This window comes from Cebus imitator, unplaced genomic scaffold (genome assembly GCF_001604975.1).
Source record: "Cebus imitator isolate Cc_AM_T3 unplaced genomic scaffold, Cebus_imitator-1.0 Scaffold455, whole genome shotgun sequence".
NCBI lineage: Eukaryota > Metazoa > Chordata > Mammalia > Primates > Cebidae > Cebus > Cebus imitator.
Genome location: NW_016107770.1, coordinates 1,540,449 through 1,559,383, shown reverse-complemented (window position 1 = coordinate 1,559,383; position 18,935 = coordinate 1,540,449). Strand labels below are relative to the sequence as shown.

The 18,935-nt window shown below is 37.8% G+C and overlaps 1 protein-coding gene across 10 annotated transcripts in view; it reads left to right on the top strand.

Annotated features, from left to right (window-relative positions):
- Nucleotides 1–18,753, top strand: part of PNPLA4 (patatin like phospholipase domain containing 4) — a 37,534-nt gene extending 18,781 nt beyond the window's left edge. For 6 of the 10 annotated variants that reach the window (XM_017511852.2, XM_037732564.1, XM_017511851.2 and 3 more), the window contains 3 exons: nucleotides 8,336–8,488; nucleotides 16,434–16,469; nucleotides 18,475–18,753. In XM_017511852.2, coding sequence (XP_017367341.1) covers nucleotides 8,336–8,488; nucleotides 16,434–16,469; nucleotides 18,475–18,747 — 462 coding nt within the window. In that variant the 3' untranslated portion in view covers nucleotides 18,748–18,753. Of the gene's footprint in view, nucleotides 1–8,335; nucleotides 8,489–9,782; nucleotides 9,941–16,433; nucleotides 16,470–18,474 lie in introns of those variants that run through there. The other 4 variants (XM_017511855.2, XM_037732566.1, XM_017511854.2 and 1 more) reach the window with 1 other exon arrangement.
- The last annotated feature ends 182 nt before the right edge of the window (nucleotides 18,754–18,935 follow it).

The following is an 18,935-nucleotide window of genomic DNA, read 5'->3' as shown; positions in this document are numbered from 1 at the left end:
CACACTGCCACGTGTGTTCCTATGCAACAATTTTGCATGTTCTTCACATGTACCCCAAAACCTAAAATGCAATAAAATAAATAAATGGGAAAAAAAAACACATCATTCGTTCATTCATTCATTCACCCACTCAGTTTGAGGGCCCAGCACTAGGCCTGTGCTTACGGAATTGATGGTCTCACAACAAAAGCACTGAGTTTTGCAAACCCTTTGGCTGATATAATTGAGGCAGTGTCTCTGTTCTCATCTCATCAGTACTCATGATTGTCTTTCCTTGAGCACTCCTGAACTTTGGATTTTTTCTTTTTTCTCTAGTGCAAATCATAGCAGGCTTCAGGTAATATGGAGAACGTATGTTTTGATATAGCAGAAGGTAATGGGTTGAGAATGAGTGGTAGAATTCCATCTATTCAAATACTGTCATTTGAAATACTTAATGAAATGTCAAATTGACAAGTAAAATTACTTTGCCACGTAGTAGATTAGAATATTTTTCCTCCGTGTTCCTATTACACCAGTCTCTTACCTAAAAATTAAGAGTGTTTCTATCTTAGAAGGAGAGGCAGGGGATAGAGGCTCCAGGTTCTCTTACAATATACACCTTCTTCGTTCGTAACAGAATCCAATTTTTATGTGGACCTATGGTTGTGTAGCTAGGTTATGTATCCCAGCTTCCCTTGAAGTTAGGTATGGCCATTTATTTAATTGTTGGGCAATGACATGTGAGCCGAATAACTGTGGGACTTAACAGTACAAGGAAGGTTATGTACCTTTCCATTTTTCCTGTTGCCCAGAACTCAGATAAGATTACTGGAGCTACAGCAGCTGTTGTGCATCATGAGGTCAAGGATCACTCCCTGAAGATGGCCAAATAGTCATCTGGAAATACCCAGGTCCTAAATGATTTGAGGAGTCTACCTTACCAGCCTGCCTTCTATATTCCTGTTACCAGAAAAAATAATTAAAGCTTTTGTTACTATTGTATTCACCGGAATCCAATCCTATCTGCTGTAGGGATTCTTACTTCCAATTTTACACGTGAGGAAATTGAGATGTAGAGACATCAATCTACTTCACCAAAGTCACTGAGCTTGGAAGCGGGCAGCTTCCCCAGGATGATCCTTAACGTTTCTATCTTTGCTGTGCCTCTTACTCCACTTTGCCCTTCAGTTCTTTTCAAACAATGCATTCCTCATTTTCTACGTGTCCAGCCCCAGTGCCACATTGTGGGTGTGTGACAGGAAGACTAGCAATGTTTGAAAGGGCACAAGTGAGGTACCTGAGTTTCTAGCGAACTTTCCATGATGTGATTGCGTGCTTTGGACATGAACATAGAGTGACAGCCACAATTAGACAGCAGGGAATGCACAGGCCCAGAGCTGTGAGGAAGATGGAAAGTGACCCACCCAAGCCCCTTGACCCTGGACAATGTCCCAGGACTGTGTCTTGCTGATCATGTGGTGTCTGTGCATAGGAGGCACATCATAATTACTTGTCTAGTTGAACTTTGTGTCTCCTGAAAGCATTCAGTTTTCCTCTGTTGTTTAATGGAGTCTGCAAAAAGGGGGGCCCCATGCACATGATTGACAGAGAGCCACAGCAGCCTTGTATTGTTTATAACACCAGAAAGCAACAATTTACAAGTGCCATTCTCTGCTTAACTCTAACTCTCCTTAAGCCCGATCACCTCCCACAGTCTAATAGGGTTTCCATGCCGAGTTGTTTTCTAGAATCTTTACTTTCCATTTTCGGGAAAGTATGAATGTTGCTTTAAATGCAGTGTTTTACTGTGGGTATAAGCTTTTTATGTGATTTAAATTACATTAAAATTTCAGTTGTGCTGAATATGTGTCTCATTTTCTAGATTTCAATGTTTTCATAGAGCTCAGGTTTTGATGTATTTGTTGTCTTTGGTTGTTTTTTTGAAGTGAGGAAGGTAGAGGTGGCAGAAGGGGAAAAAGTGACTTAGTGCTACTTATATTTGTGGCACTGAGTCAGGAAAGGCAGAGAAAGTGGGACTCAGCCAACAGGGGCAGAGTCTATTCTCTTCACTTGTGACTTTTGTTAAATGCATAGACCTCCTCATTTCTACATTGCGAGTATTAATAGATTTCATTAAGATATATTTGTGGATCCAATATGTGCATCAAATTTTTTTTTATTAATCACTTAGAAGTATTGTACTTTAATAATACTTAAGCTTAACTTCAATCACAGCAAATACTAGTATGAGTCCTTTCAAAATCCTTTACCAGTGGTTTAAAGAGGAATGATATCTTTGAAAATTGCTCTTTTTTTCCCCATTTATTTATTTTATTGCATTTTAGGTTTGGGGGTACATGTGAAGAACATGCAAGATTGTTGCATAGGTACACACATAGCAGTGTGATTTGCTGCCTTCCTCCCCATCACCTACATCTGGTATCTCTCCCCTTGCTGTCTCTCCCCAACTCCCCACCCCCTACCGTCCCTCCCCTATTTCCCCCCAACTGACCCCAGTGTGTAGTGCTCCCCTCCGTGTCCATGTCGCCATTCTAACTGGCGTGAGATGGTATCTCAATGTTGTTTTGATTTGCATTTCTCTGATGACCAGTGATGATGAGCATTTTTTCATATGTTTGTTGGCCTCATGTATGTCTTCTTTTGTAAAGTCTCTGTTCATATCCTTTGCCCACTTTTGAATGGGCTTGTTAGTTTTTTTCTTGTAAATCTGTTTTAGTTCTTTGTAAATTCTGGATATCAGCCCTTTGTCAGATGGGTAAACTGCAAAAATTTTTTCCCATTCTGTTGGTTGCCGATTCACTCTAACCTGGGCAACATGGAAAAACCCCATCTCCACAAAAAAATACAAAAATTAGCTGGGCATAGTAGCATGTGCTTGTAGTCCCAACTACTTTGGAGGCTGAGGTAGGAGGATCATCTGAGCCTGGGGAGGTTGAGGCTGCAGTGAGCTATGATCACACCATCACACTCCAGCCTAGGCAACAGAGTGAATCCCTGTTTCAAAAAAAAAAAAAAAAAAAGAAAAGAAAAGAAAAGAAAACTGCTTTTTAAAAAATATCATTTAAAAACTTTCTGTAGCTTTCTCTAGCTTCATCTTATGACTATTTAAGTACCTTACTTAAAGTACATACTCATTAATAGATGAATCATTGAATGAATGGAAATAAATTGAAGTTTAGTCCTGTATTTTTCAGTAATGATTTTTCCTTACTACATATGGACTTTTTCCAATGGTGGAATAAGCCACAGGAATGTTCATACATTTGAGCCATGTTTTCACAGATTCTTGTCAATTTGGAATAAGAATGAATTTTCAAGAGGAATTCTTAACTCATTTGTTTTAAGAGATAGAATTAGCATTGGCGGGTGACTAAAATGTCAGAATAGAATCATCTCCAGAACTGGCAGATGCAGATCAGAAGAAAACAGTAGGATTGACCGGGTGCAGTGGCCCATGCTTGTAATCACAGCACTTTAGGAGGCTGAGGCAGGCGGATCACCTGAGGTCAGGAGTTCAAGACCAGCCTGGCTAACATGGTGAAACCCCGTTTCTGCCAAAAATACAAAAAGTTAGCCGGGTGTGGTGGTACACATCTGTAATCTCGGCTACTCCGGAGGCTGAGGCAGGAGAATCGCTTGAACCCAGGAGGTGGAGGTTGCAGTGAGCTGTGATCATGCCATTGTACTCCAGCTTGGGCAACAAGAGCAAAACTCTGTCTAAAAAAAAAAAGAAGAAAGAAAAAAGAAAAGAAAAGCTATAGGATTTTGCATTGTTTGCTTTCGTTTGAGTTGGAATTCAAGTAATATTTTGACTCTGTAGTATTACAAGATCGCTTCTTGGCCTTTTAGGTAAGTTTAAGTGAATACTATTACAGGAACATGAAAATGTCCCATTGTATTACCCTAGTCCATGTGGCTTTGGCATTATGGTCATTTATCCTTTCATTATTGCAACTTCTGTTGGAAAGAGAATTGTGGAATACTCCACATAACTGTGCTTTTGTATAAGGTTGATCCTGTGCTCCTTAGGCTCCTATTTCCTCATGGCTTACACTTTTTCCATGGAAATGCAGCTCTGTCACTGTCATAGCAAACAGTGGTAGCTGGCCTTGCCACCAGCTAGATTTGGCTAGATGGAAACCTGGATATAAATTTCTAGTTATTCTGAAATAGATGCTCTTATTTTTCAGAGACTTTTTAGACTTTTTGCATTGTCTGTTTAATTTTTGAAACAACATGGTAGTCCTCCAGGAAATATTTTCTATATGGTGTTTATAGATGGTCAACTGCTAAGTAACCCTTTAGAGCCTTCTCAAAATTAGATATCTGGAGTCATCATTTGTAATCATCCTTCACGCATGCAAAAACCAAGAAAGCAATGCCCCAAGAAGCAACCCTTAGTAGAGGTTAGTATGGCAGATTTCTCAACCTCTCTTTTGGAATTGTATTTTTTCTTGTCTTTCTTTGATTAGAAAACCTCATCTATCTCCTCTCCCTACCATAATTGGGAGATTCTCACCTGTGTCCAAGGAAATGGGTATCTCTTTGTCTCTTTCCCTCCTATTTTAGGAATTGCTAATCAAGAGCATTGTTGGGCGTGGCTATCTGTAGGCTATCTCATGAAAGCAATGGAGATATGATTGCAAATATGAAATTATTGTTCAAACCACATTTACTTCCCTCTCATTCCTCAGAAATCAGTTCTCATTTGCCTTGCCTATAGAGCATCCCTGAATTTTACAGTGTGTGAGAAAAAAACCTGAAGTAAAAAGACAACTCTATCCCTTTTTGCCTGTATATTCTATAGCAGTAGATATTTTATTCTCTGTAAAGTATCAGATAGTAAATACTTTCAGCATTTTCTCTGTCAACACACCTACTCAACTGTGCTATTGTAGAGGGAAGCAGCCGCAGGCAATATCTCAACAAAAAGTCCTGGTCATGTGCAAGTAAAACTTTATTTACAGAAGATGGTTGGCCAGCCATAGTTTACCACCTCGTGAACTATAGCAAGGAAACCTGCAAACCTCAATTTCCTCTTCTGAAACATGAGGGAACTGAATATATGAGCATGACCTTTCTACCTTATAGAGTTCTTGCAAAGCGCATATTAAATTATACATGTGAGATCACTTTTAAACTGTTAGGCCCTGTGCCATGGTATTTATAATAATTACAGATAGCAACATCTTATTCATTCTTCCTGCAAAGTATTTTTTATTCACTTGTTTTTTGAGCAAAATATACCTTAAGAAAATGGAGCCCTTCATTGAAGTTTTATCACAAACATATTCCCAGCATCTACCACACATTCAGACACATACTGGATACTTAGGAATCACTTGCTGAATGAACAAACTGGCCCCTTCAGTAGAGGTTAACTTGTCAGGTCCTTTAACTTTTCCACTTACATTATATAATAGCAGCTACTTGAATTCGTAAGATATGTTCTCAATAGGTACCCATAACACATCAATGTATAAAGCAAAGTTTAACAAGTACTGCCAGATGAATATTCTAGCCTGTTTAGGTATAACGGGTGGCCTTATCTCTTTAGAAGTGATTTCATGAATTCTAGTTTTCACTGCTGTAACTTTCAGAGAACAATCACAGTAAATGTCTGCCCCACAATTGGGCATGAGGTTTTTGTTTTGTTTCTGTTGAGCAGTTGCTCATTTCTATCTCTAGGACTCAGGCATTGACTTGAATGTGGAACACACTTCGAATATGGTCAAAGATTAAAGAACAGTTGGCCTAGTAGTGGGACTGAGAGATGGTCGCTGGACGGCCTGTAGCAAGCATGATTTTGAAACTATTTTTCTCTGGAATTTTTATGTACTTGCCCTCCCTTTTCCTTTGAGGATGATGGTGCTATGCGATGAAAACTGACAAACATACAAGAAAACTCTAATGGAGTAGACCGGCAGTTGTTTTTCTTAAGGACAATTTTGGAGTCACAGAAGCTCATGGAAGTAGCTACCAGCATGTAGAATGCTGCCCATGAAGCAAGAAGGTGGGAATGACTCACAGCCATATGTTGTGAACAGCCAGAGAATTTATGGACAGAAGTATTTACTATGCAAGATTTTAAATTATCAGTAGAGCATAAGATATAAAATGTTTCCACTTTTAATTTGGAGGTTGAAGAATATTTGTTGTTGTGATGGTTGTTTCCAGAAACTTTGTTGAAATCTTCATGCCCAAATGAATATGTGGTTGTCCTGAGTGATATAGTTCATGAGAGCATAAATCAGGAGTAAGAGGTACCACATTTAGCATATCTGAGCAGTGGGGCTATAGCATCAAGGGTTGTGAAGGAGCTGGTATCACTGCAGGTTTAATCAAGTGATTTGATAAGCTGCTATACATCTTCCCTTGTCATTTATCTAATCAGAATAAGCTAACAAGAGTGAACAGAATTTGGAAAAAGGATTTTCGATTCCCTGAAACAGCAGTCATTAACCCCACAGTAAATTAGAATGCTTTTCAATTTAATGAGCCAGATTGCCCTTCTTTTCATTAAGTTGAATAAATCAGAAGAGCTGTTACTTAAAGTTGTAGATCTTTAATTTTTCTTGATGAAACCTATATGAATTTTTACATCATTGATGACAGCTTCTGTTGACAACATGAAATAATTTTGGAAGCTGTCTTTCTTTTCCCTTCTGGGTATTATCCTATTCCAGAATTTGATATTTACACCTAAAGCAATCAGGGAAAAAAAGCAAGTTCTGGGACAGAATCAGATATTTTGGAGCCTTTTTTTGCAAGCCTCCCTTTTAGATTATACATTTATATAACCAGCTATATTTTATGTATACGTATGGGTACATATATAAACACAAATAAATACACAAACACATAATATACATGCATATACACATACATATATGAATAAGTATATGTAATATAATACACACAAAACATAATATATCATAATTTTTATATTCTTTTAAAAATAATGACAATATGCAAATTATCCAGGTCAGTTTTATTTTAATCCAGTCTACTTATACTCTTTCTTCCACCAAAATGCAATTCTCTCAAAAGGAATTTTCAACCCATTTTTATCTTTTGTTTACTTTTATTTCCTTTAGAGGGGCTTATGGCTGGCCAGAGCCTTTGTAAATAATGTAATACCACTCACTTTGTCACCAGCTTTAGAAATAAACACAAATGAGAAGGACATGAAAAAGACACATGGAAAGAAATGAATACATGGTTTTAAGTGAGTTGAGAACATTTTATTTTGGCCTGTTTCTCCCCTTCATGCCACCTTTATGTTGAATAACAAACGTTTTATCTGCACTGCATTTTACACATTCAAGCAAAACTCAGTTTACAAACTTCACTAAAGATTCCTGCATACAGGACTCTTAACCATTACCAGACTTTTTTTTTTTTTTTTTGGTATATTATCTTAAAGCTGTTTTTAATAATGGATATAAGTTAGACAATTTGGATGTTATTTCCATGTGTGTGTTTATTGATTGCTGTAGCTGATCATGTGAATACATCAGATCATGGCTGCATTGAAACTGGCCTTGGAATAGACAGCAAAAGGGATATTGCCTGTATGGATCTTCTGTTACCATTTCTCAGCGTGTGCTTCTGTAGAGCTCGGGGCCGAGGCTGCACACACCTTGAGCACCTTATTGTGCATCCTCATTGCCCCACGACTGTTTCATTTTCTTCCTTGGGAGGCTTCTCTCCTCCACCTTCTCCATCACTCACTCCCCTTTGGGGTAGACTTGAGAGTACTGAATACCTACTGAGGAATATGTGTTTTTCATGTAGCACTCCCATTCTTTATGGCTTTAGGACATACACCTTGCTTCAAGAGCACAGGAACCACTTTGGAATTAGAAGCATTTCTAGTTGCTGTGTTTACCTTTTAAGTTTGCCACAGAAAATGCCAGTTTCCAATTATTATGATAAAAATGGAACTTCCTCTGGTGGTGGATATTTTGTTCAGCATCCACAGTAAATCTGACTTTTTAGTTTGATTAAATAATGAGCCCCAATCTAATTATACGTGGCTTCTTAGGCCTGCACTCTAATCAGTAAGAATTCAAGTCTTACAGACAATAATCTAGTTAAAGCTTTTAAACATTTGGAGAGATATCCCGATTCTGTCCAGAGTTATTCTTATATTGGTAAGTGATATGTGTACCAAGATTTGTTTTACCCCCAAAACAGATCCCCAGTGGGAATAGTCCTTTAAAATGGCAGCTTAACAGCATATCCAAGTTGCACATATTATTAGAATCTGCTTTTCTTTGTGCAGTATGTGTTGTTGACATGTGCTGATGTGGGATGTTTCTTTCCACAGAAGTGGGTGGATGGAGGCCTCACCAACAGTCTTCCCATCCTGCCCGTTGGCCGGACAGTGACCATCTCCCCCTTCAGTGGACGACTGGACATCTCCCCACAGGACAAAGGGTGTCTGGATCTGTATGTTAATATCGCCAAGCAGGATATCATGGTGAGTAATTATGTTCAGTGGTATTTGAAAAGTCCTGATCTACTAAAAATTCCCATGGAATTCAACGTGTTTCCTAAGCACGGGAAGCTTATTGATAATTGTAGGTAGGAGTTTCATCTTCTCCATACTGTGTTGTTTAATACTTTACAACGTGTATCAGGCATTGAGACTTGGGCTCCTATGGACTGTCAGCATTAAGTCTTTTTGCTGCTTTTATTTATTTTTTTATTTTTATTTTTATCATCCCTCCTACCTTAGCCTCCCAAGCAGCTGGGGCTATAGATGTGCATCACCATGCAGAGCTAATTTTTTTAATCTTTTGTAGAGATAAGGTTTCACTAGGTTGCCCAGGCTGGTTTCAAACTCCCTGGTTCAAGTGATTCTTCCACCTTGGCTTCCCAAAGCACTGGGATTATATACATGCACCATGTCTGCCATTTTTGCTGCTTATTAACTGTCACTTCTTTTTCTCCACTTATTTTTCACATCAATAAACTTGGTAGGATATCAGAGAAATTTTTTTTCTTTGAGACAGGATTTTGCTCTGTTCCCCAGGCTAAAGTTCAGTGGTAAGATCATGACTCACTGCAGCCTTGACCGCCCAGGCTCAGGTAATCCTAGACCTCAGTCTTCCAAGTAGCTGGAACTGCAGGCATCTGCCACCATACTCGATTTCTTTTTTAAAAAATTATTTGCAGAGATGAAGTTTCACTGTGGCCTAGGCTGCTCTAGAACTCCTGGGCTCAAGTGATCCCCTGCCTTGGCCTCTCAAAGTGCTGGGATTACAGGCCTCAACCACCATGCCTGGCCCAGAGCAATTTCAAATAAAATCATTTATTTGCTTAGAAAGATGGAGATAATGGAATACATAAAAACAGTGGAGAAAAACTTAGGGACCCAAATGAATAATTGACATAAAAATACTGATTCCCTTAATCCAGTCTAATAGTTTTCCATGTGGGATGATATTGTACCCAGACATTTTTGGTTATCACGTCCCATTGTTGCTGCTGGTGTCAGTGGGTAGAAGCCAGGAATGGTGCTAAACGCCCTCCAGTGCACAGGACTGCCCCATAACTAAAATGTCGCGGCCCCAAATGTCAGCAGTACCAAGGCTGAAAAACCCTCCTCTAGTGTATCAGTGGAGGTAACTTCTGAAGTTTAAATTTTTCCTGCTTATTTTTGTGTTATTACTAATTGTATCTGTGATAAGAAAACCTGGATTGTAAATATAGTGTATATTTACCTGTATGGCAATGTCCTACAGGATAAAATTTCGGTCTTTCTATTCTAGTTGTCCCTGGCAAATCTGGAGAGACTCAACCAAGCCCTTTTTCCCCCAAGCAAGAGGAAAATGGAATCTTTGTATCAATGTGGTTTTGATGACACTGTTACGTTTTTACTTAAAGAAAATTGGTTTGAATAAAATGCTTAAAAGTTTGTAATGCAAAACATGTTTCAGTTTTTGATGGAAGTTTCTAATCAAACCCTTTTTAGAAAATCTATCAAGACTCTCAATTTTATTATTAATCTTTGTAATATTTGTGTTTATTTTAAATATTTGAATTATTACTTAATGCAAGGAAATAAGAGGCACTTTATTAGAATTTGACAGTGTTATTAAGAAGGATACACTTAGGTGATAAGGAATCATTTTTGGTGAATAGTCGTGTCCTTTAAAAAATGGAGGAGGATAGGCTCTTTGGGTAAACTGAGGAATGTGGAAAATGGAAGGCCACCACTTAGGTGCCATGGAGAATGTGTGGCATGATCTTGACGTGAAGCATGGGTGTGTCCCCGTAGCTCTGGAACTGAAGGAACTAGGCTCTCAGGCTGACTTAGGCCACAGGGTAGGAGAGGAAGGATTTGAGAAATAGGCAACTCATGGTTAAAGACCTTTGATCAGGACTGGAGGAACAAAGGTTTGTGCATTAGTCCGTTTTCACACTACTGAGAAAGACATACTCAAGACTGGGCAATTTACAAAAGAAAGAGGTTTAATGGACTCACAGTTTCATGCGACTGGGGAGGCAGAAGGTAAAAGGCACATCTCACATGGCAGCAGACAAGAGAAGAGAACTTGTATAGGAAAACTTCCCTTTATAAAACCATCAGATCTTGTGAGACTTATTCACTATCATGAGAATAGCACAGAAAAGAACCACCCCCATGATTCAATTACTTCTCACTGGGTCCCTCCCATAACATGTGGGAATTATGGAAGCTACACTTAAAGATGAGATTTGGGTGGGGATACAGCCAAACTATATCAGTCTGCTTTCCACAAGTATATGCAGTGCTCCCAGTTAAGTTAGGGGTGGATATCCAGAAGCCTAGGAGATTTTGAAGAGGCTTATCCCCTCTCATCTTCCCTCCCAAACCTCACCCCCCATTTTAGGAGATTATCAGGCTGGTTGTCATTCTCTCCCTCTCTCTCTCCCTTTCTGTCTCTCTCTCTTTCTCTCTCCCCAAAAGCATACCTCTCTGATTATTTAGCTATTGGTCTATATACTGGATATACCTATTGTGGGAACTTAAATAGATAAAATACTACTAAACACAAAGAACTAAGTAGCTAGCAAATAATAATTAGATCCAGAATAATCATTCACTTCTCATTTTTAAATCATGTTGTACTGATCCCAGATCTTTTACTTTCTGAGTAGTTGTCCATCACTTTGAGGACTTGTATATGGGCTTGTACTAATTTACTCACACTGTCTTAAATCCTAAATCTGTTTTTATGAGATTTTGCCAAGCATGAACTCTTGATTACTAAGAGGCAGTTAAAGACAAACCAGTTTAATTGCATGTCTTTAATTGTCATGGATTTCTCCTTTTACTCTTTGAAACTATTCTTTGAATCATTTTATGGTTCTCAAAAGTAAAATACACAATTTTTAGCACATAAACACCAAAGATGGCCTCTTTTTGAGGAGTTCTGCACAGACCCACTCTAGAGTAATGATGGTCCCTGTGGTATGTACTTTTTCCTACTCTAGAAAACATGCAGTTTAATCTTTAGCTGTTTCCATAAGTGATATGAAATGGATGGAGTCTCAATTCATTATTATGTCCACTTATTCACCAGATAAACTTTCAGTTTTAATACTTTTCTTCTTACCCCTTCCTTTGATCATTTTATATGGATATTCTATTTGTATGTTACACTGTATATCAATAAATTCCTTATTGATGTACCCTTAAATTGCAGAAATTTAAGGTGCAAAACCAAATCTCATAGTATAAGACTTTTTTGAAGTATCTTGTATCTACTCCATATGTATTTGACCCTGTGGGTGGATGGTACTTTTCTTTTTAACTTTTATTTTAAGTTCAGGGATAGGTGTGCAGGTTTGTTATAGGTAAACTTGTGTCTTGGGGGTTTGTTGTAAATATTAATTCATCACCCAGCTGATGGTATTTTCTTTAAAAATATTGTAAGATCATTGACATATCAGTTGGCAGCAACTTTCTAACAGGGAAATAGAGTGATGTAATGAAACACATACTTGGTATATGCTAGGCATTCTCTGGGACTGGTACACCAAACTCTCCTGTGAGCACACCACCAAGCACGCTCTGCTTATCTTTGCTGGAATGTGTGCTCATGCAGCCATACTAATTGAAAATAGGCATTCACAACAGGATCTGCCTCACTTGTGGGATCAAAATTTTGAGGCATTGTAGAACTGGCATACAGAAAATTTGAAAGGACTTTCTGACCCAGATACTGATATGTTTGCAGGGTAATTACTGTGATTGACGGCTTGATAAATTCCCAATTCCCTGTGGGGGCAATTTCCTTATATCTTTGAATCTGTCATTAGAAATGTCATTAGTCTTCCTTTTCTTCTTTTCAATAACACGCTTTACTTTGTAACTATGGTAACCCACTGCTTCCATTGACGGTTAGAGAAAATAGATTTGGTTTTGAAGTTAAATAATGCTCTAAAGGAGCAAGCCATATATTTAAAAAAGAAAGAAAGAAACCGTTAATTCTGGCTTCCCAATATCAGGTCCAAGGTATGTATACTAGAAGCTTTCAAAGATACAGTCACACCACTCTGGGCATTGAATTTTGATTCTAAACAAGCTTGAACACTCAAAATACACAGATATTAGTGATTAGGCTTTTAATTTTTTTGGAAGACTAAGAAGCATAAATACAATTACATAAAACATGTTTATATTTATACATATTTGTCATAAAAAGTTTTTGGATCCAGTCTATTACTTTTAAAATTAGGGAGCCAATAACTATGGAAGATCAGTGTTTCAGGATTTTTCTTGCCTAAATTTTGTCTACATGATAGCAAAATAAAGTCAAAAGTTGAAGTAATTATCTAAATAACTCAAAGTAGGAAGGAAGACAATTATTGTAGTTCATGAAAAGTGGACAGATTTTTAAACAGTTATCATGATTCTGATTTGCAAATTAACAGTTTCCTTGGGTAGAATTCACCATGTATTTGCTCAGTTCTGCACTTCATTTTTTCTCTCAAAGCTCTGCTTACTTAATGCTAACACATGTGTTTATTTTTCCTCACACATGTCCCCTAACTCAGTATAATTTCCCCATTTGACTGACTTAGAGGGGAAAAATGTGATTTAATTTTTTTCATACTTTACAAAGCATTTCTGAGTACACAGCCACGGACAAATCATAATAATATCACATCCAACTTAATCTTGAATTAAGATAATTTGTGAAAAACATGAATATGAACATACTTGCACATAAATATGTATGTACATATGCACATGCCTAAAACATGTCACAGCAGCTGTATTTTAACTGTGCCAAGATGAAGCAGCATTTATGTAATGCCCAATTTCACTGAGTTTACAAATGCTCTTTAACCTTTATACAGTCAGATCACTTTTGTGGGCAGACCTAGTAGAGTGCATATGAGTACTCTTTTGGAAAGTCCCACAGCTCCAGCCAATCCAAGAATATCAGCCCTCCATTGATGGGCTCAATGGCTTTGCAACATGACCTTACAGCTACGACCAAGCTCATGCTTTTAATTTTTTTTCGGAAGGACCCACCCTGCAGGTGGATCCCTGATTCATAAACTCTCCCTTGCAAGCTTGGACTTGGGCCATTTGAAGAGTGCACTGGGCACTTTTGTGGATCCCTGCCTTCACAGAGCTCAGCTGAGCAACCAAGAAAACAAATGTGAGATAATTTAGGCCACATAAGCAAAGTGAAAGGGCCAGGAAGCTTGAGGAAGGTGCATGGTGGCTGCTTCTCCTTTTATCTGAAAGTAAGATGTGCTGGTGTCTGTTGCTAGCCAAGACAGGAACTTCACTATTACCCCATTACCCACCACTCACCTGGACACCTACCAGTCACAAGAGGACCCCCTGGAGGAGAGGCTCAGGATAACACATGTCCAAATCCTGAAGTTACTCCACGAAGAAGGTAAAATGGTCCAAGGAGTGATCACTAAACTTACTGACACTGCAGACACATCAACACTGGGGATACTTCACAGTGTCCCCAAAACTTGGTTCCTGGCAAGGTCATGGAACTAGGCAACTTAGCTCTACTGATCAACCTCAGTCAGAATTATCTCTTGGCAATTTCGAATCCCAAGGGGTTACTTAGGGTCTATCACTCCCATTGAAGGAAAAGATATGGTCTACTTTGCCATTTCCATTTGCTTCTTCTACTGGCTGAACAGAATCATGGTAATGGATGACCTTATTGTACTTGTCAGGGGGAGATGGATTTGCTGCCATATAATGGGGATAGGAAGGTGCATGAAATTCAGGTAACCCCTCCGGTTATCCAGTCTATGACCAGCACTAGTGGAATAGTTAATGGGAAACCATTGCAACCTTATATGGCAGAAGAAAGGGCACACATCCCTGAGGACCTAAGGTTTGGGTCATGCCACTGGAAAATGGACTCTGATCACCTGACCTGTGCCTGAAAGGGAAGCCACCATGGAACAGAGAATAACTGAGGAAAGCCAATGTCATGTCAGAAACAGTCGCAGCCACAGTGACCTAGGATGGCCAACCTCATGCAAAATAGCTGAGTTTCAGAAGCCTGGTCCCCTACCAGCTGCCAATAGTGGGGACCATTCATATTGTATCCTTCCAGTACCTTCTCTGTGTGACTTAAGATAGCCAGAGTCTATTACTTGCTGCTGAAGGACCCCACTTAGATAGAGTCAATGTACACTTGACCCTTGAACAAAACGGATTGGAACTATGAGGGTCCATGTGGATTTTTTCAGTAAAAATTAGACCAAGTGTGCCTGCCTCTCCTGCCTCCCCTTCCACTTCCTCTACCTCTTCTGCCTCTGCCACCCCTGAGACAGCAAGACCAATCCCTCCTCTTCCTCTACCTCCTCAGGCCAGTCAATGTGAAGACAAGGACAAAAACCTTTATGATGATCTACTTTTACTAAGTAAACAGTGAATATATTTTCTCTTTCTTATGATTTTTAAAAATAATATTTTCTTTCCTCTAGCTTACTTGATTGTGAGAATATGGTGTATAATTCATATAACATACAAAATACGTCTTAATTGACTGTTTATGTTATTGATAAGGCTTCTAGTCAATAGTAGGCTCTTAGTAGTTACGTTTTGGGAGAGTCAAAAGTTATATGTGAATTTTTGACCACAGGAGTAGTGGATTGGGAAGTCAACACCCCTAACCCTTATATTGTACAAAGATGAACTGTATATAAATATCTGTCTTACAACTGGTGAAAAAGCAGATGAGTACTTAACAATTATTAATTTCTTATGTAAAGAATCCCTGTGTAGGGTAGTACAGTTGTGCTTGTTTTAGTGTACCAAAGTCTTTCCTCCTAAAGTAAGCATTAAAAAGATAGGAAACATAAAGGGGCCTTGATTAGGTTGGCATTTACAGATATGCAGCTCTGACATGTATCTATAAAACAGGAGAGGTTGTCATTTGTCTCCCAACTAGGAACCTGGTGCTTAACTAGAACTTATGTGTGCGGTAAAAGAGTAGGAGCGTCCGCTTTCAAACACGACATCCTTCACACTTAGAAACTGAGAAGAGGAGCTGAAGGAGATCAAATGGCACATTTGATCATTCCACATGTGATAATTGATATCACATTATCATTCCCTACATTTCACCATAAAGTTGTTTCTGGCTGAGGGTCTTTGTAAAATCCTCCTCACACACTAAGAACTAAATACATGAATGGATTTGAATTGGTTTTGGTTTTATACTATGTTTTCGGTTGCATGTTATAGCCACCTATGTACTCTAATGTTTGGTACAAGCTTTTCTCCAATGAATTCCAATCTTTCTTCAATATAATCTGTTTTATAAGGTAATCCAATACATATATGCATATATTTTACACATATATTTCCATATGCATATAGGTATACATATGCAAATATAAATATGTAAATATGTACTTATATAAATAAAAATAATGTTTATGAAACACTTTTATTATGTGTATGTTTTTAGAGGTTTTTATTCCATTTTTATTTAAATATTGTCATGGTACACTTAAATAATTTCACAATCACTAATGGATCACACTCTGCAGTTTGAAAGCATTCTAATGCAAATTTAGAACAACACAGACACTGAAATTCTCAATTTGTGTTTAAAAGACTAAAAAAAAACATGGCATACAAAAATAATTAGTACTATATTTGAAATAATTTCTTTTTCTTTCTCCTCTTAAGTCTTAGATATGTCTTATTTAACTTTATGGCTACAGAATGTCTCACAGAAATAATTTCTACTCAAAAGCATGGTTCTTTTCTATTTACATTGTGTTTGACTACCTGGCATAAGTGTGCTACAGATAAAAAATCCTTAGTTTATGTATTTCATCTATTTAAAGCTACCACAATGGTGATAGTAATTCCATGGTGAAATTCTTTAATCAATTAGTTATATAAATCAAAAAGTATTCTTATTTTTTAGCCACATTGTGGACATTCAGATGAAGTAAATATACATGTAAGTATGCAAATACTTTATATCTAACACAGGTCATTGTCACCTTGCAACAATAAACATAAAATCAGTTGGCTAGATTTGCCTTTGAACAATTTAGTATGCCAGGCTACTAGCATGAAAAAGTGCAATTGATTTCATTTTCATCTGTTGTTGTTATTTTATATAACAGCAATGTACAATACATTGTATTTTTAATTGTGTTTTACAATGCCTTCACTATCTCTTTTAGTGAAATATAATTAACTAACTGTTAACAAAGAATGTGTATGGAGTTAGAATATGCAATCAACATTGTAAAATACTTTGCTTAAAGATCTTTCTACAATTCATGTTCTGTATTGATCTAACACATTTGCTTAGTGGCTACAATTCACTGGTTAGCCTCCATATCATCTTAAATGATGTCATTAAATTATTGACTATAACTGGGAAGATTGAGAGGGTACCAATGTAGTTTTATTGTACATTTAAAAATATCAGTGACTTGCAAAATATTCCTATGGATTAGAAGGATCAGAAAGAAAGTATTTAATCATTGCTTTCTGGTCTATTCCATAAATATTTATTGAGAATTTACTATGAGCCAGGATTTGTGCTAGATACTTGATATGTAGATGTGAACAAATAAAGCAGGTTCCTGACTTAATGGAATATTTGTTATACTGGATAAGAAAGCAGTAACAAGTAAATGAGTCAATAACCAAGGTTAAAAATGGGGATTTTATTAAATTACAAAAATAAATAGTCTATTGTTGTATAGACTCATAGGGAAGATGGCCTCACAAAAAGCGTACCACAATCAGTGCCATCCTCACTCCCAATGATATCCTTGCATTAATTCAAAAAAATGATTCTATTTCCTCAAGAGGTTTATTGCCATTTGCTGGGAAGTGATTGCATTTTTGCTATTGTAATGCATATCTTCAATGACTTTGATATGAATGACGCCTGCTCAATCATAATCAGCTACTTTTTTTCTTCTTATTATTTTTTTAATTTTTAGAAACAGGGTCTTGCTCTGTCAGAGGCTGGAGTGGAATGGCATTATGCAATGAATGCATTGCTCACTATAACCTTGAACTCCTGGGCTCAAGTGATTCTCCTGCCTCACTTCTGAGTAGCTGGGATTACAAGCACATGCCACTACACCCAGCTAATTTAATTTTTTTTTTTTTTTTGGTAGAGACAGGGTGTTGCTATGTTTCCCAGGTTGGTCTTGAACTCCTGGAAAGATTCAAGGGATCCTCTCATCTTGGCCTCCCAAAGTGCTGGGATTACAGGATTGTGCCATGATGACCCAGCTGCTGTTTTGAAAACGTTGTTAGAGACATTAGCTCACAGTAGTTTTGTTTTGTCTGGTGGTAGTGGCGCTATTAGGACTGATGTTTAGATTTTCCTTTTGGATTAGTTTAATACGCTTTTGGCACAAATAATGTAGAAACATCAATAATAATAAAAATAATAATAGATTTGAAAAGCCTTTTTTGATGTTGTTGTGGGTAGTGTTTGTAATGCTCCAGGTGCTGTATCGGAGAGATTGACATTATCCCCATACAGTTCTTTTGTAGACACAACACTACCCTTTTCTGGTTTTATTCAGTCAAAGCAGACCATCCTTTTGAAAATGCTCTTCTTTCAATGTGCATGATAGATTAATAATATAGTTACACTCAAGAATAAAAAAGAAGTTTCAATAAAATACCATTCAAAAGCTCACTCACAATCAAATGGCAAGCTTCATTCCGGGTCATGAAGCATGGGAGCATTCCCATTAAATCAGGGGTAAGGCTTATGTGCCTGAAATCTCTGCTATTCCACACACTCTTCTGCAAGACTTAGAAAATGTAGCAACAAAGAAAAAAAAAACTAATAAAATGGAAAAAATACTGGAATCATTACTGTTAGTTGAATCTGCACCATTTTGTAAGCTCCCCGCTATTTTGCAAACCTTGCAAGAATTTTAGTCCAAACTGCACCTTCATGTAAACTCCCCACTATTGTGCAGATCTTGGTCAATGTGAAACATTTTGTGGGGACTCAGGCCATGAGAAACATCCTGCCTAACCACCTGACCACAAAGCAGACAAAGCCCCAACTAAAGAAACATCCCTATCATATCTTGCTCAGCAAAGGTCCAAGGAACACCACGAAGACATCCCACCAGAACAAGGACCAGAACTACCTCATCACAGGAACATCTTATCAATATCCTGCCAGGCAGCAAGTCATAATGCCCAAAACCCTCCCACCCATACCTGTAAGTCCCCCCAGCCTGTAAGCAGCAGTGGGCTCTGGCATTAAACTTGCCCCCCACTTCTGTAGGTTTTATGCTGGACATAAAGCCTGCATTTGCTGTTGAGCTGCCCTCTTTCTGTGTGTGTGTCTTTCTTTAACCCTCGCCTTCCCTTCAAAACCTAATAATTATATTTGTAAATTCTTTTTTTTTTTTTTTTGAGACGGAGTTTC